At 35.6% G+C, this 23432-nt stretch overlaps 1 protein-coding gene and 1 pseudogene across 6 annotated transcripts in view; both read right to left on the bottom strand.

The window, feature by feature from the left end:
- LOC306669896 (DGAT1/2-independent enzyme synthesizing storage lipids-like) overlaps positions 1 to 23432 on the bottom strand; it is a 497646-nt pseudogene that overhangs the window by 156498 nt on the left and 317716 nt on the right. The gene's annotated exons all lie outside the window — the stretch shown is intronic.
- Positions 1 to 23432, bottom strand: part of SCFD2 (sec1 family domain containing 2) — a 398565-nt gene that overhangs the window by 316931 nt on the left and 58202 nt on the right. For all 5 annotated transcript variants that reach the window (XM_079154037.1, XM_079154038.1, XM_079154040.1 and 2 more), the window contains one exon: positions 14892 to 15067. In XM_079154037.1, the coding sequence (XP_079010163.1) occupies positions 14892 to 15067 (176 nt within the window). The remainder of the gene's footprint in view (positions 1 to 14891; positions 15068 to 23432) is intronic.

Here is a 23432-nt window from a genome sequence, read left to right as displayed (position 1 = left end):
TCTTTTGGATAAATACCAAGGGATGGGATAGCTGGGTCATTAGATGAGTTCATTCCAGTTGTACTAACATGCAGTTCCACCAATAATGTGTAAGCATACCTTGTTCCCTGCATCCTAACCAGTATGTATTATTATTTGTATTTTTGATGATTGCCATTGAATACTAAACTTATAGACAGCTCAAGGATCAAGGAAAAGCAAGTTAGTAGGAAACATTGCATTTTAGTGATCCTGGTACTCATGAAATCATCAATTTAAACACATATAAATTTGAGCTTTTATTAATGAATTATATAGACCCTTTAGTGTTTTGAGAACTTTTTTTTCCTCATACATGAGAACAAGTATGAAAGTGGCCAACAGCCATTCTGATACCTTCTCCCAGGACAATTATTCCACTAATGCATAGTAGTAAAGGGGCTGGCTTGAGCATCAGACAGACTTGGCTTTCAACCTGACTCTGATAATAGCAGGAGAATCATGGTCAAATTCATAGCCTGTTCAACCTCTGCTAGGCAGTTCACAGGTTCAAATCAGCAATTTAAGAAATATATTTAAGAAAAATGTTTGATCAGAATCTCAGACTTTCTCTCAGAGACAATAATATTGATACAGAACTTAGGTACTCAGACCAATCTACAAGATCCTATTTGAGCTTGTACTAATGTGCCTGTCTGTAATCCACATTACAAAATAAGTAACATACGTGTGCAAAAGATATTATATGTTTCCGTTTTATAACCTCACTGTCCAGAAGACAGAACATGCTCAAGATATGGCTATTACATTGATTAGAACAGAACGATTTCTTTTGGAAAGGCTTTCCAGAGTTTTCCTTACACATTTGGACATGATACCTCTTGCAAAGAATTAGAGGACAGAGGCTTCCCTGGACAGGAGAGAAAGTGATCGGAAGATTTATGTTTCTGAGAACTAGTAATGTTTATTAATTCTCATACCTATAAATGAGAAAGTGCCCCCCAGGTATTCTGAATTACAAAAAAAAAGGGGGGGGGGGGCAAAAGTCCTGTCACTTAATAAGAATCTAACCATGTGAGAAATTGAAGAAAAATTTGTTAGGTTATTCAGATTTCTTTAATTCCTAACATTCATCTGGAACTCTTCTCAATGAATTTGTCTGAAAATTTTAAAAACTCCAACAATTTAGTATTGTACTAAGATAAATAAATCTTCATACAGTATGAAGATGCACACGTATACTGTATGAACATACAGAGAGAGGTAAAACTAGGTGATGGAATGTCAGGTCTGTGAGCCAATACAGGCCTCAAAATCAGACAACCTTCTCCCAGTCACAGCAAGCCTTGGCCCAGGCAGACCTCCAATGAAGGCACAGGACAGACTGACCACCCCCTGCTCCCAGCTCACTCTAAGTGGAGAAGGAAGTAGTAGCTGCTACACAGTGAGAGCAGATCCTAACCCTGGAGAGTGGTTCAGGGCCCCTCCAAGAATAAAAGCAGAGTTGAGCCTACCCAACCATCCCCAAATTACCAGCCAGACAAAACACTTCTGTTGCTAGGAGAGGCAAAAGTGTGCTTAGGAAAACCCTTCGTCATGGAAATCAGGAAAGGAAGAAGGTTGTTTTGCTCCAATACTTGCCTCTGCAGTTATTTTGGAGCAGTTTTGTGAAAAGGAAATTTCACAATTTGCCTTCTTAGGAAAAATCCTATCAAAATGTCTCCCTCATCTATAAAGTGTGCCCAGGTCTGGTTTAGGAAATCAACTTTTTCTGCCTCTTTCCTCACCTTTTTTTCCCCCCATGGGATATTACAGATGTGTTTGCAAGTGACAACACACCATGGTGTTGAATGACTGAATACCAAGGTCCTTGTCCACAGAAAAGTAACTGGTGAAAACTTCCCAGAAAACTCAATCCTAATTATAAATAAATATTCAAATACAGGACCTCATAAAGGGATGGTGAAGTCAGGAGTGGCACAAAAATGAGCTGTTCTATTTTCAAGCCAAGCCAAATGACTTCAGAGCTAATAAAAGCATTAGAGAACTCAGAATATAAAACCCACTAAATTGTTATAGAACAAGCAGACACAGTATTATTTAGTTTGGGTGAATTTAGTTTGTTTTAGAAAGAGGTAATCTAAAATTTAATACATTTTAAAAATGAATCCTACCTATTAAAAATGACTTTGGCAACTAATAAAATAGCATGGCCTATTTTTCATTGCAAAGAGAGATAAAACTTAAAACTAAAGCAATATTATACCTGGATTATCTTGAGTGGCTTTATATTTCACTTATAATTTAAAATCATTTTCCAAGTTGTATTTTTTCATGCAAAATATAAATTGTTCCTAAAGAAATAACTGGAAATGGATAATACATATATATTTAGAAAACACGTGCTTAAGGAAGAATAAACATAGCTGCTTCCTTTACTCCATAGTCTGCTAGCATTTTATAACCACAGTAAGTAATACTACACTCCATAAAAGCTTTTTCCTGTTACAATTAGCATAGAAAATCAGCTATACATTGCAGGTTTAAAGAAAAGCAATGCTGACCATTATCAAACAGTAAATATAAGAAGACAGTAACCTTTTTCAAAATGACAGACTCATTCTTCCTCAATAAACTTTAATTTAGGAAAACAAAGGTGAGAATGTTATTAAAGGATTACTCACATAAAATAAGTTGGCATTTTTAATATTTTCGGCTTGGCTAAAAAAATAAATAATAATAATCACCATTTATCGAGCAATTGCTATTTGCCAGGCACTGAAACTTAGTGATGCAGACATATGATTTCACTCAATCCTGAAATAATTCTGTGAGGTAGGTGAGGAAATAAATTCAAAGGCTTTTACCAACAAATTTTGTAAATCTGTACTCTTAGAAAGCGAAGTGATGGGAACAAGAAGTTCTGACGTGCTATTGCATAGTAGGGTGACTGTAGGTAACAATAATTTACTGTTTCAAAATGTTAGAAGAAAGGATTTTGAAAGTTTTCACCATCAGGAAATGATAAATGAGAAGCCATGTTTAACTTGATTAAAACATTTTGTAATTTATATATATATCAAAATATCACATTATCCCATCAATATGCAGTTGTATGATTTTATGTATTCATTAAAAATAAATTTAATTTAAATAAACTAAAAAATCAATGTGATGCCCTAATTATAGACTTAAAAAATAAAAGTAATTTAAAAGAAAAAACAAAGCAAAGCTGCTCTGGGAACACATTCATTATTAACATCATTAATGTATCTGTGTTCAGCTTAAACTTGTTCCTTTTTGAAACAGAAACACAGTGATTTGATAATTAGCACACACATACCCAATGCCTAAAATACTGTCTGTGTATTGGACATTGAAGGTAAAAGGGAAAAAAAGAATCATGAACATACTTTATTTCCTTTGGCTTTTAAAAATGTATTCTCCACTAGTAAATATTGGATTTTTTCATAGAGTTCCTCCTTTGAACATATAAAACATATAAAATGCTATTTAATTGTTGGGGGCTGGGCCATGTTGACGGCGCCACAGGGGCGCCTGATCACATCGGCAGCGAGGAGGTTAACTGAGGTGATTTATTGTCCACACACACAATGTATGCGCATGTGTTCTGGAGCACTCCTAATTGCCTGCTCAAAGCGTCTCGCCTAATCTTTGCATAAGAGGCGTGGCCCTGCTCTCCGCCTCCTGGAGGTGATATAAGCATAGGCGGATTGAGACAGAAAACAGAAGCAGCAAGACACACGCAGGCGGCAGCAGCAGCCAGAAGAAAGGGACACGCGTGGCAGCAGCAAGTAGGGGCAGTGGCGGAAGGCAAATCGCAGAACGGAGAACTGAGACACATCACTAAACCACCTTAGGCAGACGTACCCTTAGTTCACAGGATGCAGGACGCACCAGACCTTAAGTGAGGCGTAGCAAGTCTCTCTTCCTCTAAGCTCTAAGCAAAGCCTGTCCTTCTCTCAAAGTCTCTCTTAAGCAAAGTCTCTCTCTCTCTCTCCTCTCAAAGCAAGTAAACCTCATTTCCTCTATCCTCTATAAACAAAAAAGCAAGAAAGCAGTGCACTAAAGAGAAAGACCTCAGTTTCCACTCCACCACCCATAAGACCCATGCAAGTTGTTGCTGCAAGCAGTGACAAATATCCACGGATTTTGGAACTGCAAAGAGCCAGCAACATTTAATAAAATTCCTAAGTCAACCACTTCTAGGAATCTAAGTCAAATGGGAGTCTTATGAACAGCTCTACTGCTGACTTGCATGAGATCACCAGAATCGGTGACCCACGAGCTAGCAGTGAGTAGAAGAGATTCTGCAACACATTTTGAATTGTAGATTTCCAAGACCAATTTCTTTTTCTTAGCCAAGTTTGCCTGTAAGGTTACTTAGGCCATAAAGTCAACACTGAGCCTTCAGTGATGGAGGCCTGGTAGAAAGTAGTAGAAATTAGTCTCCAAAGAAATAAACAAAAAATTCTCAACATTGGCTGAGATTTCTCAGTGATTCTCAAGCTCTTGGGAAAAGCTAAATGTTGCCCTCATGCTCAAAATAAATTCAAAAGCTCCATTTTCTAACCAAAGTCTGTAAAAGGGATAGCTGACCATATATTATGACCTGTTGCACTAATGGATGAGTATATACTATATAAAATAAGCATGCTCATAAACAAAGAGCAATTATAATAGCCAGTTTATGAGTTTGCCTATGCTAAAACCCTAACTTCCAAGGACCCAGAAATGACTAACATAGTGCTAGCCAGGGTAATATGCAATTATGATGAAAGTAGAGTCTTAGTATTTTAAATGTTTACTTCTTTTCCCCAGTCCTTTTTTTTCATTCTTATTTATTTATTTATTTATTTATTTATTTATTTATTTATTTATTTATTTTGCTGAAAGACACCAAATACTGTGGTTACATCTAATAGTCTAACAGCCTAATAGGGAACAAAAGATTCTGAATGTTAATTAGAAATATTAAAATATTAAGATTTTGTCAAATTTCTTCAGAAACCTCTCATAAGTTGTCAGATTATCTTTCTTAGGAGAAAAATTCTATCTAGTCTTGTTTAGAAGCACTTTTATTTGGTTTGGGTGCTAACTTCTCTCACTTTGGAGCTACATTCTCCAGGGGCAGGCAGCAGTAGAACGAAGGGTATGTGTCCACCTGGTAGGGCAAGGGTCAGGAGGGAGGTCAAACAAGTGGCTTAAAGCAGGTTATCAGAGCAAAGAGGATGTCCATAGGGAGAGGCAACCAAGCCCAGTGCAAGAGACAGAGCCAAAGCTAGTGAGGAGGTCTTCTATGCACAGGTGTGCCAGGGCCTAGTGTGGGATACTGAAACACAAGAGGATGATGGGGACATCCACGTGGAGGATGGGGCAGTGTACAAGAACCTGAGCAAGGTGAGGAAGGTGTCCACATGACTACTAGGGACCAAGAGTGGTAAAGAAGACATCTGGAGAGAGGGTCAGAGAGATGGGGCTGTGCAGCAGCAGCCCTGTTTGGCTTATCAGAATCAGTTCTCCATGCAGAGGCTGGGGGACAGGAACATCCCAAGACAGAGTGGCAGAGCCTAAGCAGGAGAGAACATCCAAACAGGGGAGCAGTGATGGCAGCGGCCTGATGCACAGTGCCAGCAGTTACAGAGTAAGCAGTGCATCTGTGCTATGGGAGCACCCTGGGGGCTTGGTGTGGGGGCTGGAATCTGAGAGGGAGGCGGAGGCAGGGGCAGCACAGTGAGACGGCCGAGCTCCAGCAAGGACAGAACGGCATCAGTGCAGAGGTTTCAAAGGGGCACCTGTGTGTGGAGCGAACCAGGCCATCTATGTGCTTGGCCACCAGCTGGAGCAGAGAAAGTGAGCCCAGGTGAGGAGAGGGCATCCACAGGAGCTGGCAGCAGTTCTAATGCAAGACTGGTTACACACAGCAGGAGTTAACTCAATATGCTGAGGATAATGGGAGACAGTTTCCTCAGAGAACCTAAGAATTAGTGAATGAAGTTGAGGTTTGGAAAAGAAAACCGGAATGAATCCTGTGATACTAGATTAGAATCATGATATTACTACGAACTCATGTTTTACAATAGTGATACAGATAGAGAAAAAATATAAAGAATAATTGATGAATTCACAATTATGAGACATTTAGAAATACCTGTTAGAAGAAAGTCAAGGGATATAAAGAATTAAAGAAATTATAGTTCTGACTCACCCATGCAATTTTTAATGACGATTTAAGTTATTATAAATAATAGCAACAAAGCAATAAAGAAACTTCCTCAGGAATATTCTACTTTTAAGCAACTGGTAATTTCTTTCTTAAAAAAAAAAACCTCATCAGCCCAGATGTCTGATGAATGGATAAAGTAATGTGGTACATATATACAATGGAGTTTTATCCAACCATAAAGAATGAAATTATGCCATTTACAGGAAAATGGATGGAACTGGAGAGCATCACATTAAACAAAAAAAGCCAGACTCAGAAAGTCAAGTATAATATGTGGAAGCTAGAGGGAAAAAAAGAAAAATAAAAAAAGAATGGGGTACATTATTTAGGTATAAGGAAGCCCATTAGGGTAGAGAAAGAGGATCAGGGCAGGGAGGAAAGGAGAGTAAGGGGAGTAACTGAGGAGAGGAATCCATCTAATTATTTTATATGCATGTACCCCTATATTACAATAAAACCCACCATTCTCTATTATTAATATGCACCAATAAAAATAGATAAGAAATAATATTATAATAAATAATAAAAATTCCAGAGAACAGAAAAAGTTAAATTCATCCTGATTTTACTAAAGTACTATAACTTTTTTTCAAAACCAGACAATGGCAACACAATTTTTAAAAAGCATATGCTTATTTCACCTATGAGCACAAATTTAAATAGTTTAGGAAATTATTAGAAACTAAATCTAGCAGTGTGTGTGTGTGTGTTGAGAGAGAGAGAGAGAGAGAGAGAGAGAGAGAGAGAGAGAGAGAGAGAGAGACCAGGAATACAATGAGGATTATTTAACATTGAAAATTTAAGTATAAATCATCACATTAACAGATTAAGGAAGGGTAATGAAATAGTCATTTAAAATTTCCAAATCTACATAACATAAAGTTTGATACTGGTTGAATTAACAAACACAAAAACCTCAGCAATCTGGAATTAGAATGGAATTTCCTTAGCCTGATGAAAAAGAAAACAAAACCTCAGGAAATATAATATCCATAAAATCCTGGAGCATTTCTTTAAAGTCAGGAACAAGATGAAGATGCCTAACATCACTACCGCTTTTTAACAGTGGCCTAGTATTCCTGATCAATATACTCAAGTAAGAAAGTGGTAGCAAATATGGAACGGAAAAAAAATGAAATTGCCATTATTTGCTTGTGATATTATTGCCTACATGAAAGATCTAAAAAAATAAATGAAGAACAGCAAGAAATAAGGAAACAAGTTTGTTGGGATCATAATCACTATTCAATAGCTGAACTATTCCTCTATGCCAGCTATCAACTTCAGAAAACTGAATTTTATTTGTTTTGTTTTTTGTTTTTTGGTGCTGGGAATCAAACCCACAGCCTTGTGATTGTAAGGCAAGCACTTTACCGACTGAGCTATCTCCCCAGCCCAGAAAACTGAATTTTAAAAAATCAAATTCAAGATAGCATTAAAGTCTTTAGACTATCCATAAAAATCTCATAAATCTCTTTTACAGAGAAAAGCATAACACTGGACATTTGGACTCAAAATCCCTGACCAATAAAATAGACTAGAAACTGAAAACTATAACAACCTTCTTTACATGGCATCTTAATATCTTACGTATCAATGGGGGAAAGATGTGTTCGCTAAAAAATAACAGAACATCAACTAAAATGGCTTAAGTATTAGAATAATTATTGTTATGGTTTGGATAAAGGTGCCCCCCCAACCACCCTAGGTGCCCTTCAACAGATGAATGTATAAAGAAAATGTGGTACACATACACAATGGAATATTACTCAGCCTCAAAGAAGAATGAAATTATACATTTTGCCGATAAATGGATGGAATGGGAGAATACCATGCTAAGTGAAATAAGCCAATCCAAAAGAACCAAAGGTCAAATGTTTTCTCTGATATGTGGATGCTAATTTGCAATAAGGGGTTTGGGGGCTAGTGAAGAATAGAGGTACTTCGGATTAGTGATAGGGGAGTGAAGGGAGTGGAGGGGATGTGGGGTAAGAAGGAGAGTAGAATGAATTGGATGTTATTACCCTATGTGCATGTATGATTACATAACCCATGCTAACTCTATATCATGTACAACCAGAAGAATGAAAAGTCATACTCCACTTATGTATGATGTGTCAAAATGCATGTACTGTCATATATAACTAATTAGAATAAATTTTTCAAAAGACTGAAAAGAAAAAGTTGGTAGGCACTAAGTTACAGTTAGATCAGAACTAGAAGTTCTAGGGTGTATTGCATTACAGGGTGACTGTAAACAACAGTAACATGCTACACATTTTGAAAAGTTGGAAGAAAGGATTTTAAAAATTTATGCCATCATGAAATAACAAATGTTTGAATAGCTAGATTATGTTTAATCTGATATAAACATTATACAATCATACATGTATCAAAACAAAACATCACATTTTACCACAATAATATGTACAATTTTTATGTTTAATGTATCAGTTAAAATTAATTTAATTTTTTTAAAGACTTTACTCAGGGCTGGGGATGTAGCTCAGTTGGTAGAGTGCTTGCCTTGCAAGCACAAGGCCCTGAGTTCAATCCCCAGTACTGTGGGGGGGGGGGGGGAAACTTTACTCAAATGAGAAAAAAGTCAATCTTGCTATCTTGTTTATACAAGTAAAACTTTTAAAATAAAAAAAGGTGCCCCCAAAAGCTCCTCTGTGAGCACGAGGTGTAATGATTAGATTATGAGAGCTGTGGCATCATCACTGGGTTCATCTATTTGATGGGGTGATCATTTGGAAGGACTAACTGGGTGGTAACTGTGGGCAAGTGGGGCATGGCTAGAGGAGGTGGGTCCCTGAGGTGTTCTCTTGAAGATATGTCTTGTCCCCTGTCTCCTTCTCTCTGTTTCCTGACTGCCAGAAATGAAGGAGCCTCCCTCCACCACCCCTTCTGCCATAGTGTTCTGCCTCATCTCAGGTCAAGGAGATGGCTGACCATGGACAAAAACCTCTGAAACCAGAGCCCAAAATAAGCTTTCCTCTTCTACATTGTCCTTGTCAGATATTTTTGTCATAGAAACCAAACACAATTATCATCTCACAGGGCAAGATATTTTGAAGTAAGGCTCAAAGTCATCATTGAGGACCCAGACTCTGTTCTGTCTTCCTCAGGATGCTAGTGACCTTCCCTTATTATCAAAAAGTGTGTAAAGTGAAACATATATTAGAAGACAGAAAAAGTGACTTGCTCTGCATTGCATATCTTTTCTATCCAGGCAAGAGAAAACCCTCTTTACAAACACCTCCATTGAACTTCCCTCTGCCTCTTTTTGGCTAGAACTGCTAAATCAATTACCAAGAATGGAAATAAGAACAAAGTAATCTGAGATCAATCAGGATTTGCCTGAACCATGTGGGAAACGGAAATTGAAATAAAATTGGTATTTTGCCAACATGAGAAAGAGAAAAATGACTATTAGAAAAGTAATCTATGGGCTTTTCTCTCCCCCTGACTCACTTTCTTTCTCCTCCTCGCTTTCCACTCTTTCTCTAGTGTGTGCCCTTTCTCTTTCCCTTTCTTTTCCTCTCATTTTCTCTCTTACCCTGCAGGTTTGCTTAATAAACTCCCTTATGTGATTTCCCGTGTCCAGCGTGGTTTTCGTGGGATTCCTTAATTGGTGCTGTGACTCAGGATGGGTCCTTCCACTGCCTCTTAGGCAAGTGGAACCCCATCTGACGCCCCAGTGCCCCCAGACATGGTCCCATCTTCCATTTGCACGGATGCTCATCTTTTTGCATGCAACACTGGACTTCAGATTGGTGCGTTCCCTTAGACAAGTCCCCACTCTAGACCATTTAAACACACCTCTGCTGACCTGAGAAGCAACCGTCGAGTGTCTGGGGCTCTTGAGGTGGCTGAGGTGTGGGGGTACCAAGAGCCACAACTTTTATAGTTACGGCTGGCCCCATAACTTTTTCAAATCATGTGAATTAAAAGTATTTGGATCCAAATGTTTAACATCAATTTTTCTAGGACTTTTCTTCCACAGGAAAGAGATGGCAAATACTGTTGGTACACTTGTCTAATCTGATATCTTGGATTTTTTTACACTTGTCTGATATCTTGGTTTTTTTTTTTTTTTTTTTTTTTACAATAAGATGAGTGAATTAGAGTTAACATGTACGGGATTACTCAAAAGTGTTTGTTAGAGACATCTGATAAATTTACAAAGTTATTCCATGGGGTAACATACTTAAAACCATTATTCTTTGTATATTAAATGTGTTCATATTTTCCAGGTATACAAGCCTTTAAAGCAGAAAATTTATCAAGCTGCTATTCTCCAAAGTAAACTTGTCTGTAATGGTAATTTTAAACTCATCATTTAATGTTCTATTATAGGACCTGTCATCAATAGGGTATATGTAAAATTTGTTACACTGAGATAAAAGAAATTTAAATGTAAATGTATTTCTAAAAATTAGTGAGAGCTGATTTGTTTAAAGGTTAATATCATGAAACATGAAAGCATATTGCCATTTTGCCACACAAAAGGAAAGTTAAAAGTTCTCTCAGCCTTTCTTTAATTCATGTTTTAGATATAATGTTATATAAAGATTGCTGACATAACTCTTTAGATCTGCATTTCCATCAGAAAACAGAGCTTCATCTGATCTCAGCTTAATCTTCAAAACCTGTGTTTATAAACCTTTATTTTCTAATACTCCTTTGTCCCTCACTGAACTTGAGAATTTGGTCATGCTGGTCATGGTAAAAGAGAAAAAATTAGCTTCAGGATTAGAACATTTTACCCAAGATTTGTGAAAAGCCCCACCTTACCTGAGATAAGACTCTGCCTCACAACCCTGCTGCACGTTAGAATGGCTCCAAAGTAAGCCAGACTTTAATTTATTTAAAGTTGTGTTCAAAAGTTTGATGTTTGTTGTAAAGATTACTGTGATCTCAATCAAGGGATATAATGAATAACTCAGCCAAAATTCAAGATAACTATTGCACAAACTGAATGTTTTACTGTTGTTGATTCCATTTTGTATTTTCCTTGTAAACTCTAACTGTTGCCTGATTAATATTTTGCAGAAGTACACCGTAGATTAACTTTGAAATAAATAGTAAGCCATCACTTATAGGACAGATAATGTAGACCCCAATTAGATAAAAGGGGGTAAATAACTGTAAAGTTATAGACATTGAAGTTAAAGCCCAGTACTTTTACTTTATGACTGGTGAGACTGGCTTGCTTGATGGTTAAGATCAAACTTAGAGATTGAGATTAAATACAGAGGTCAAGAAAAGTCCATATTTGGGTCTTGCCCTCAAAGTCAGCCTGAACCCAGGGAACAAGAGGACTTCTCTAAGGAGCTTTGCAACTCTGGGTGGGTCACACAACCTCCTGATCAAGGAGATTGATGAGGCCACTAGAGGATGAAAAGCCACTCAGTGCACCTGCTGCAGAGGAGGGTCAAGGAAAAAGGGAGACATCCCTGGTGCTTTCAAGGGAAGCCACCTCATCGAGGAGACCCTGCCTAACAGACAGCACTAAAGCTAAGGCTCTCAAGTTCTCTATGAGTGACCCCTGTGGGAACTCAGCTGACTCTTTAACAGACAGGAACAGGTCCCTTTGACCAGCTTGATCTTAAACACCTAGCAAAACAGTTAAAACCAAAATATAGCCATTCTTGAGCATTTAAAAGAAATAATAGTTAAATGTAACTTAAGAAGTACACTTGTGTTAGCCCATTAGAATAAAGACTAAAAGCAACAAAAGAAAGATTCTTAGGCAAATGTGCCTGATAACAATCAAGAGAAACTGCCAGAATCAGAAGTTTTTAGTAAGTTTAAGGCCTACAGACACAGGTAGGCTTAATCTATGTTTGCTAGTATCTCTACTAAATGTTGTGTTTATATTCCCGATAACCTGGAAAATGTTAATGTTCCCAAATAAAGGCCTTGTCCTCTAGTCAGTTTAAGGCCTACCACCAGCGTTTGCTAGGCCTTGTTATGGGAACAACTCAGTTCTTCCACCCCTTGGTGAGGAATTATTGACTTCTGTCATCTTTATGATATTCATTGGCATGTTCCAGATTCTGCAACATTTATATTGTATTAATCTCATTTCAGTACTCATGTCTTCTTGTTCTTCTCTCATAGAAGCACCCATCCCCAGATGCCTTTACAACCTGCTCTTCCCAGCCAGACTTCTACCATGGACCCCTGGATTAACCCGATTTCTAAAAAGGGAACTCCAAACTGCTTGCTTCACGCTGCCCCCTTCCAGCTCAAAGAAGCCATATCAGTCATCGCCCCCTTTCCCTAAAGCAGTAAAGGGGTTAAGCCAGAATTGGGTACAGGCAGTTAGTGTAGAAATTGGGGATCAGTTAAATCAAGGAAATGAAGTCCATGAAAGCCATCTGCCTCTGGAAGTCTGGAAGACGAACACTGCCCCTGGGAGAATGGACTTTTTACATCTCACCTGCAAAACCAGCCCCAGTCACTTAGGCAGGAAGGAGAGATAAGGAGGGAAAGAACTGGAGAACAAAAGATTTTCTTACAAAAATAGAAATAGGGGAATGTAATACAAAGCAGCTCCCCCGCCCTTTCCGTTGCATCACAACCTAGCTTGTCAGTCTGAAAGCTGCTCTCCCCGCCCTTTCCAGTGCAGCCATTTTCCCCGCCTCCCAACTACTGTCAGTCTGTGAACATCCTAGCTAGCTATTGGTTCATCAGTCAGCTAGCAAGTATTGTTCTCCATTATTGGTCCCCTGTTAGCCTGGTGGGATTCTTAAAGATAGCTTCACTGCCATTTTTCTCTCTTGCTTTTCTCTCCCTCTGACTCACTTTCTTTCTCCTCCTCGCTTTCCACTCTCTCTCTAGTGTGCGCCCTTTCTCTTTCCCTTTCTTTTCCTCTCATTTTCTCTCTTACCCTGCAGGGAAACACTCTGTTTGCTTAATAAACTCCCTTATGTGAAAAAAAAAAAAATAAGTAAAGTAAACTACAATATTATGGAGTAATCCATAAATAGTATAAGATTAGGCTATCTATATGGAAGACAAAAAATAGGTACTATTTATACCATAAATAAAAATAAATTCTAGATGGATTAAAAATTCAAATGTCAAGAATAGAGGTTAATCTTTAGTGGAAATTACCAAACAATATACTTAGAAATTAGAGGTAGAAAAGGATTAATAATGTAAAACATAAACACAAACCATAGAGGATAATATTTTTAAGTAAACTATGTTAAAATTTAAAACTTTTATATAATAAAATATACAGAAATTAAAGTCAAAAGACAACAATCTGAGAGAAGTATTTACATAATATAAACTTTAAAAAGTCTAACATATAGGATATCTAAAAACAGCTTTTCTGTGACCCAAAAGATAAAAATTGGCATAATACAAGAATGAATGATTCATAGTAGATAAAAATTAAATGGTAACATAAAATATAAGATGATCAGCCTCATCAGTAAAGACTTGCAAATCTATACAAAGAGAGAGTGATGAACAACCATAAAAATGGTTTATTTGTATTCATATCATTTTTTTTTTTTTTTTTTTTGGTGCTGGGGATCGAACCCAGGGCCTTGTGCTTACAAGTCAAGCACTCTACCAACTGAGCTATCTCTCCAGCCCTCATATCACTTTTTATTCATATACATGAGTATGTGCACACTCACACACAAACACACAAGTTGAACAGCTTAACTAAAAAACATCAAGGTGGATTAGATAAATAAATTGTATATTCATGGCAAACAAACTAGATCTTTAAGTAAAGTGCATTGGATTATCTTAAAAATAAAATATTCAAAGGAAAAAGCAAGTGGTTTAGGGATATTTATAGTAGTATATCACTTAGGTAAAATAAAACCCATAACACAATATTCTGTGTTATTCATGAAAAGTAAATACTTATAAAAATAAAAAAGCAAGGAATAGAACTTGTGATTACCTCTGGGAAAAGTAAATGGAGAATTAAATTAGAGAAGGGGTTAGTAACAAGATGCCTCAACTTTATCTTTAGTTGTATTTCTTTAATGAAACAGATAAAAGATAAATATTTTTCAATGGTAAATACACTGAGTCTATATAGAGTCCATAGACATTTGTCCTTTCATGTAAGTTTATATTGTAAAGTACTTTATATTTTAACAATGTTATAATTTTTAAAGCACACTATAATTTATACTTTATAATATAAAAATATATCTTTTAAAAAAAGTTTTCCTCCACATATGAATCTCTGCACAAACACTACAAATGGAGTTCATCTCTCTTCATCTTTTGCTAAACATCACTAAGGCACATGCTCTATGTTGTTTAAAGATTAGAGATTAAGTAGTATCTGAAAAAATGTAAATAGCAGTACTATTTTAAAGGAAAAATGGGAAGGATTGAATAAAGATGCCATGAAGATGAAGAAAGGTCCAAGTGACATAAAATTGAAAAGAAGTTTCCAAGGTGAATCAAACACTCAAAAAATATTCTTAGTATTGAGAAGTCAAAGATGTAACTGTCAAAAAAAATTTAGAAATAGGGCTGGTAAAAGTTTCTACTCAAATTTTAATTTGGAGGTACTTATTGAATGTGATACAGCACATATGTCAACAATACATTACTAAGGCTATAATACACATCAAAGTTTTCCCTGTAAGTCAAAAGCTCCCATAGAACATACCTGGAGAAGGAGCCTTTCAAAAGCTAGAAAGTTGTCCCACTTGGCTGTCTGCGGGTGTTTCAAAGTTTGAACTGTGGCCAGCCCAAGCTGTAGGAGTCCACAATGATTCCTTAGAGCTTTGAGATTGTTCTTGAAGAGTTGAATATAGGATGTGAGCTGCCCTGGCGTGACTCTCCCTGGAGAAACATAATAATTAAACAGTGTATCCTGTTCTGATGAGAGTAGGAAAAACAATGAGAAGATGCCATGAAAAATACCATTGTCCTATATTTGCACAGAACTTCAGAATTGACTGCACACCTTCCTAAACTGTTGTAATTCTTCCAACAGCGGCAACAGCAAAGATGTTACCTGCATTTTGCAAGTAAGAAAACAGATGTTAAGGGACCTAACCAAGGTCGTATTGCCAACAGAATGCATTTTAAAATCCTGTGATATCCTATAAACAAGTTTTCAAATAAATATCAGGTTTATGTGACTATAGCTAAAACTTCGTAGTACCACTCCATGACACATGATATAGGAATCCAGGAGGCAAAAAGGTCACATTCCTAATCATGTGTATAACAGAAAATAAGAAAATAAATATGTTATATCTGTAGCTTAAGTTTTATCATTGATATCAGTGGATTCATAAAATGCTCGTGAGGATAAAAGCTGCCTGTTACATGGAACGAAAATGTGTGGAGAAACTGGATGGCAAAAACACTAGATAATGAAATTCTGGGGAAAAGGGTTTGGTATAACATGTAGCACATTTGCTACACTGGCCACCCAGATGTAGAATAAGAGAATCCAACCTCATAAAAGGTTAGAGACTGTACAAGATGCACATAGACACACAAGTGCACACACAATTTGTTAATTCATTCCCCCAGAGCCCCTAAGTCCAACTTCTGCCCACAGCAGTCTTTGACTGCTCTGCCACTCTTTAATCTATTAAACTTCATCCCTACCATTCACTGGTGCTTTGCACAGAGCCCCTGGGCACCAGATTCCCACCATCGGGCATAAAGAAGGCAATGGGGTCAACATAGCTACAACTCAGGCAAATCATTCCTACACATTTTACCTACCTCCTGCTTGTGAGGTGTTCTGTGATACTGAAATTCAAGTATGTTTACTTGTTATTTCCAAATACTTGGCAATGATGCCACCTGCATTTATCTATCACTGTACAGTTTACACAGTGCTTTTGACTCTCATAGCAACTCCAAGAGCAAACAAGGCATGTACTCATCTATTAATCCCACTGGAGGCCCTGGTAGCTTAGTATCTTACAGAGTTAAACAGCAGACATCAATTAATAAGTGGTTTTTGCTAAAGATCATTATACATAAAAAATAAAGATCTGTCACAAGAAACTTGATAGCTCACTGCATGTCCTTTTATATTTTCATTAGTTTTTTGAAGAGATTAAGAATTTCAAATTTCCTTATTGCCAGTTGATCAAGGCAAGCATTTGAAGAAAAAAAAAAACCGTGAATAAAAGATAGGGAGGTGGGTCTCACTAGGTTTTTTGGTCCTTTGTCAAAGCATGGATTTATTCCTGATTCTCAAAGGAGCAAGCTGATAACTTGCTTGCTCAGGTCAAATAGAAAAAAGCCTCCACACTTTGTTTTCTCATTCAGCTTTATTAAAGTATTGTTTACCTATAGTAAAAGTTGTCTTTTCTGGTACACAGTTCTATGAATTTTGACAAGTGCATACTGTTGGGTAACCACTACTACAATCAAGATACAAAATATTTCAAAAGTTAACTTTTTTGTAGTCAATTCCCTCTCATCTGTACTCCTTGCTAAACATTTATCTGCTTTTATCCAATTTCTGCTGTCAAGTTTTGCCTTTGTTGAATGTCATATAAATGGAATCACACAGTCTGTAGCCATTTGAGTCTGCCTTCATTCACTTTAGTGTAATATATTTAGATTCATCCATGTTGTTGCTTGGATTAACACTTTGCTCCTTTTTCTTTCTACATATTTCATTGTACGATCATACCACAGTTTAGCCATTTATTTACCCATTTACCAGTTACAGATCATTTGGGCTATTCACAACTTTTAGCAATTATGGATAAAACCTTCATGAACATCTGTGTACATGTTTTCACGTATATATTTATATGTGCACGTTTTCATTTTTCTTGGGTACGTTTCTACCGGTGGGTTTCTAGGTCAAATATTTAAGTGTATCTTAACTATAAGAAACTGGCAAACTGAGCTACAAAGTGTACTGTCTCTACATTCTCACACACTTGGTATTGTCAATTTCATTTTAGCTATTCTAATAAGTATATAGTAGTATCTCATTGTGTTTTTAATTTGCATTTTCCTAAGGACTAATGGTGTTGAAAATCTTTTGTGTGCTTAATTGACATCCTATATATTTTCAGGTAACATGTCTGTTTAAATCTTTTGCCCATTTCTCAATTAAGTTGTTTAGTTTTCTTATCGATGAATTTTAAGTGTCTTTCACTAATTAATTGATTCAACATGTATTTTTGCTCTTGCTGATAGGAATCAACCCAAGAACATACAAAAAAATCCCCATCCTTGTGGAAAGACAAATGAGTATTTGACACTCTCATAATTAATTTAGCCTATTCCATACTATTTTCTCTTACATGACAGCCTTTTGTGTAAATGATTAACATTTTCTTGCAATGATATCCTCTGACAGTTAGTTACTAAATATGCAGAAACATTCACACAAAATGGGTTTAAATCTTAAGACTGCCAGAAGCTTCATTTATTTGATTATACACTGTGCTGCAAGTGACTGCAGTGTGGCTCCTGAACACCCAGAGTACAGCCCATCCATAGAGGCACTCATCTAACAACCACACAAATAATGAGTTAATCATAATGGGATTAGTGCTGCTAAGATTTAAAAAAAAAAAAAAACCTCTGGGCAGTATGAAAAACTATATGTGAAAACTGCCTGCCTCTCAAACCCCATCTTGTCAACTGAAAGGGGAAGAATGAGACTCAAAACACAAACAATTCACTTGTAATATAAATATTTTAGAAAGACTATAGGAAATGGAAATCACCAAAACAAAGGTCATCAGAGGATCTGTTTATATTTTATTATAATAACCATTTTTTTTTATTGTTGTTGTTATTGTTTTTGTGTGTTTTAGGAATCAAACCCAGGGTCCTGCACATGCTAGGCAAGCTCCCTAGTACCAGCCATATCCCCAGCCCCACCATATGTACATTTTAAAGGGAGGAGAGTCTTCAGTTAAAAAACATTGACAAACTTTGCATTGTTAGCATTTCCTGCCTAAGAGTCAGACTCTTATGTAATGCCACCTTCCCACATAAGACATGTGATCTAAAGAAACAAAATGGGTATATTTCATAACAGGAAATGCCAACAGCAAAACACTGTGACCCCTGCACTTCTCTACCATTCCTGCTATATTTTGTTCCCTTTGCACAGTACATCCTTTTCACACAAACACACCTCTAACAATTCACTAGATATGTCATGAAAGCAGATTTTCCTCTTAAAAATTTAAAACATGCTAACTGAAATTTAACAAAAAATGTATTTCACAGAGATGCCTTAAAATATAGGCTGTGACATTTTCAAAATTTTTGTTTAATCATAAACTTACCCAAAAAATAGAAATCAATGAATTGGCTACCAAAAAATGTTGTAGTAAGATTAATGACTTGAACAAAGATTCTTAGTTAACATCAACTAAAACAATGAGTGACTAGAACCAGGTGTTGAAAAGTAAAGGGCAGAATATTTATACATACCTTACTTTAAAAAAAGGAAAAAATTAACTTGTCAGGCAGATTTATATGGTGGTTTTAAAATGTCAACCCAGAAGGCTTTGCAACACATTTTTAAGAGCTATAAAAAAAAGGATTATTTTATATATCAAGGCTGCATAATACTAACTTTTTGAAAAGTGACAGTTTCACATTTGAAAAGTGGTTTTCAAGTAAGAAATGCTATCAGGCTTTATTGTTCTTATTTTTTTCATTTTAAAGAAAGAGGTTTCTGATTTCAATTTAGTTAAGAGAAAAACACAAAGTTTACCACCAATTCTATATTTTTTAAAAAAATAAATAATTATTAAAATATTAAAATATAATTATCTTTTAGAGGAAAGGGTATAGATCTGGAAAATAAAAGAATTTAGTATTGTATTTTAATATTCTCTATAACCAACCCTTCCAATATTGAATTCAGTTCAATTCAAATGCATTATGGAGATTATTTTTTCCATTTGTTGTGCATACACAACAAATTATAGTTTATTCAACCTGTTTTGTGACTTAGTAAGATGAAGTAAATCTTAATTATCTACATATGTATAATTCTTATTCTTGCCATTTTTAAAATAAAGGGTATTTTGTTTGTGCCATGTTTGATTTAATCCCATAAATGTTGTGGTGGGAGCAAGTAATCACCAACAAAAATTTTGTCTAAAATAATACATTTAGCTATCTAAAAAAAAACAACTCGATATAAGAAATAACTATATTGTCATTGCATATTTTTCATTCATCATATTCCCACAAGCATGAATGAAAACCCAATGTGTACAATTTGAATAAAAAGACTTCATATTATTAAGACACTCATCCCCAGAAATCAAATATTGGCATTTCATTTTTCTCCTTCTCAATCATTTTCTAATATGATAAAAACAAAGCATATGGAAATATTTAAATGTAATATGCTCTTTTAAGACTGGTTTATTATTTCATACACAATTGGCAAACATAAATAATGTTAGCATTTCACAAAAGTTGCACCTGTTGATTTGTGATTTCTCCCCATTATTTTAATATTTTGTATCACCAAATAACAGCAACTGAACACAAAGTAAATGAGCACAGGTGGATTCTGCAAGCCACAAAAGAAACTGAATACTGCATGAAAGTGCCCATTCATTCCCAGCTCTTCCTCTTGGCTCTGCAGGCCCCATACCCTGACTTAAAATGTTTCCTGTTTGATTTGCCCTGATCTTCAGTTCATTTTGCTTTTGCTTCCATAACTAAACAACCTCAGCTCCTCTCACATCACCTTGCAATGAGCTACCTTCAACTCTTTCGCTCACATCAAGTCCTACATTTGCTCTAATATTTATATATAGAAATTGACTATGTACTAGAATTTTTATTAAGATTTTTGTTGCTTTTGTTAATGTTCTGATTTTTGAATAGGCTGCTGCCAATGATATATTTTTTTCTGATCATGAGCCTTGATACCTAGTATGTGATTTTGCAAAACACAAATTTTCCCTTCCAAAGGAGGCAACTCTATTAAAATTAAATTATTCACTGTACCATTACAGAAAATTTGAGTGTTAATTCAACAGTTAAAAAAGAGAGACAGAATTTTGTATATGAAGAATGGTTTAGGAGTTTTGTAAATAATGTACAAAAGGCTCAAAAAGCTACCCTGAGCACATGTGTTTACATCTACTCCTCAGTAGATCCCACCAGAATGATCCACTAGAATCATGGAAAGTCATAAAAAGGGGTAGGAACACTTACCAACCAAAGGATCATGACACAGCCCAAAAGCAGACAAAAGAGTTTAACACCTTCTTCCCCCACCTGTTGGTTATCTTTATAACTTACATTATATGCCAAAGCTTCCTTTTTTGCTGTCAACCACAGAAAGTATCAGATGTCTGTTCAAATTCTAAGAGGATATTAAGTCCCGAATCCTTCCCTTTACTTCGTTTTCCCCCTTTCATCCTTTAAATCTTCTTTGTTTTGTATTTACCTGTCCCAAATTGGTAGCGTTTACATTTTATTCCATAACCATAATTTAGAATTATCTGCTCTTGCTATATTTGATTCTAAAAGTTCAAACTCAATTTATACTATTTACATCATTGTAAAGTATGTAACTTCACAATAAAGCTCTGATTACATTCACTTATTCACATAAGATTTTGTTTGTTCTTAGAATGCCCAATCATGTTTTCTGTTCTTTTGCATTTTTATTATCTTTAAAGCTTTAAACTCTTCTAATCTCAAATACACTATCTTATCTTTGGATTTCATGCTTTTCCCCACTCCCTGAATACACCATTGTGGCAGATTGTTCTCTAGGCCTATCTGCATAACCATCAGCCAGAATTCCTTCTTTGCTCTCTTTAGTTGGGTCTCTGGTTTCTTTAAGTCGCCAATTTTTCTTTCTTAATGAACCATGTTGTTTTGGTGAATATCCTTAAGGTCAATGGAAAGCAACGTATTTTCTGTCAGAAGATTATTTTTTCCTGCCCTCACAGTTCATGACAGTGTATCTGGATCTAGAACACTTTTTTTTTTTAAAGGCGAGAATCTGTTTTACTGGAAAGACAGGCAGTGAGGTGCACAAGATAAAGCATGAATCTTGGTTAATTAACAAGATTTAAACATTCCACAATGTGTACACACATTCAAAACACCGTGCTATACATGATACATATATACAATTTAAGCTATCATTTAAAAAATACATTTTAAGTAATCTCAAGACAAAAGAAATCAGACTTGAGCGTAAGATATCTTGGAACAACTGCCTAGATTATTTTTCTTTGGGGGGTGGTGCTAGGGATTGAACCCAGGGACACTTAACCACTGAGACACATCTCTAGCCCTTCTATAAAAATTAAAAAAAAAAAAAAAATTTTTTTTTGAGACAGAGTCTTGCTAAGTTGCTTAGGTCTCACTAATTTTATGAGGCTGACTTTGAACTTACCTCAGCCTCCCACGCTGCTGGGATTAGGACTGAAAATAATGCATTGTTTCATTGTCTCTCACATTGAGGATTGCTAATGAGAAATGGGGCTTGCCTCATTCTTGTTTTATCTGCAGATGGGCTTCTCTTTTCCATCTTGGGGCCTTTAGGATTTTCTCATTCTTTAGTATCTGGGGAATCAGTGATTGTGTTTATTTAGAGTTTTTCAAAATTCTTTATAGTTGCTTCTCAGTAAGACTATTTTATTTGAAATGTTTTCTTCACATCTAGGGAAACTCACACTTTTTCTTTGCTAATTTCCTATCCTCCACTTCCTCTCTCTGAAACTTCTAATAGTATTTTGGCCTCCTGAATTCATTCTGTATATCTTTAATCTTCTTTATTCCTCCCATCTTTTCAATGTCCTCTTCTTTCTTCCTACATTTTAGATTTTCAGGATTTATCTTAACTTTTGCTGAATATTTTATTTCCACAATGATATCTTTAATTTCTAAGAGCTCTTTTAAAAAAGAAAAAGCAGCTTTAATGAAATATAACTCATATACCATAAAATTCACCATAAAAATGTACAATTCAGTGGGTTTTGGTATATTCATGAGTTGGACAACTGCCAATGCTACATAATTTTGGAACATTTTTATTACTTCAAAAAAAAAAACCATACCCAAATGAAAAAGTATTATTCATATTAGAATACTCATACCCAAATGAAAAAGTACCATTAATGTTAGAATATAACCTGAGCAGAACATCCATCTGGGAGATATCACTAAATTTAGTTATACCAAGAAACAGAGAAGTAATAGAAATGAGAATAATCAAGTAGTAATAATTGAGCTCTGGATTTTTTTTTTTTTTGTATAGTAAAACTATTATTATGTATTTTTAATCTAATGAAATATAAATTCCTGAAAGTCAAAAGAGGAATGTAAGTGTACTAATCAATGAAACAAAAATCATCATTATCATCATCATCATCTGCTGCAACCCCCATAAAAAGACTTTACCTGGACCCTGCATCAAAGAGGAAGCCAACTTTCCAGAACATGAGCTCCAAAATCAGAAGCCTCAGGTATAAAGGAGTTGGTAAGTGTGAAACATAATATGCAAACAATAAAGCATATAAATCTTAACTACATAGTTCAATTCATTTTTACTTATGTCTGTCCATATAATCACCTCCTGGATCAAAGTGTAGCATATATCCAGCACCCTAGGAGACTCCCTCGAATGTTTATCCAGTCAACAATCCCCAAAAGGTAAATTAGTACTTTGATCTCTATTATAATAGATCATATTTTGTCTGCTTTTGAACTTCATTTTAATGAAATTCTACATTATGTACTCACTTGCACCTGGCTTCATTTACTCCACGTTATCCAAAATCCTTTTTGTTATTACATGTTTTATTGCTCTACATGACTATACTAGTTTCTTTATCCATTCTGCTGTTTATGTTTATAGTTTGGGGATATTATAAATAATAATATGAATATTCTAATCCATGTCTTTTGGTGAACATAAGCACTCATTTCTACTGATACACACCCAAGCATGGAACCGCTGGGTAAGTGAATATTAAGCTTTAGATGATATGTACAGTAGTTTCCCATGGCTGAACCAAAATCCTCATCTACTTAAAATTTTATTTGATATAACACAACTTAACATGATTTTTAAAATACATATAAGATTTAAAATGAAGCATAACTATATAATTAAGTTTCCTCATAGTATTTTTATGCTGGGTAGCCAAATTCTAATAAGAGGGAGACAGAAAAATGAGAATGGAAACCACATTACCATACTATTAGCATG

Source organism: Sciurus vulgaris (genome assembly GCF_902686455.1).
Source record: "Sciurus vulgaris genome assembly, chromosome: 9".
NCBI lineage: Eukaryota > Metazoa > Chordata > Mammalia > Rodentia > Sciuridae > Sciurus > Sciurus vulgaris.
This window is presented reverse-complemented; position numbering and strand designations above follow the sequence as displayed.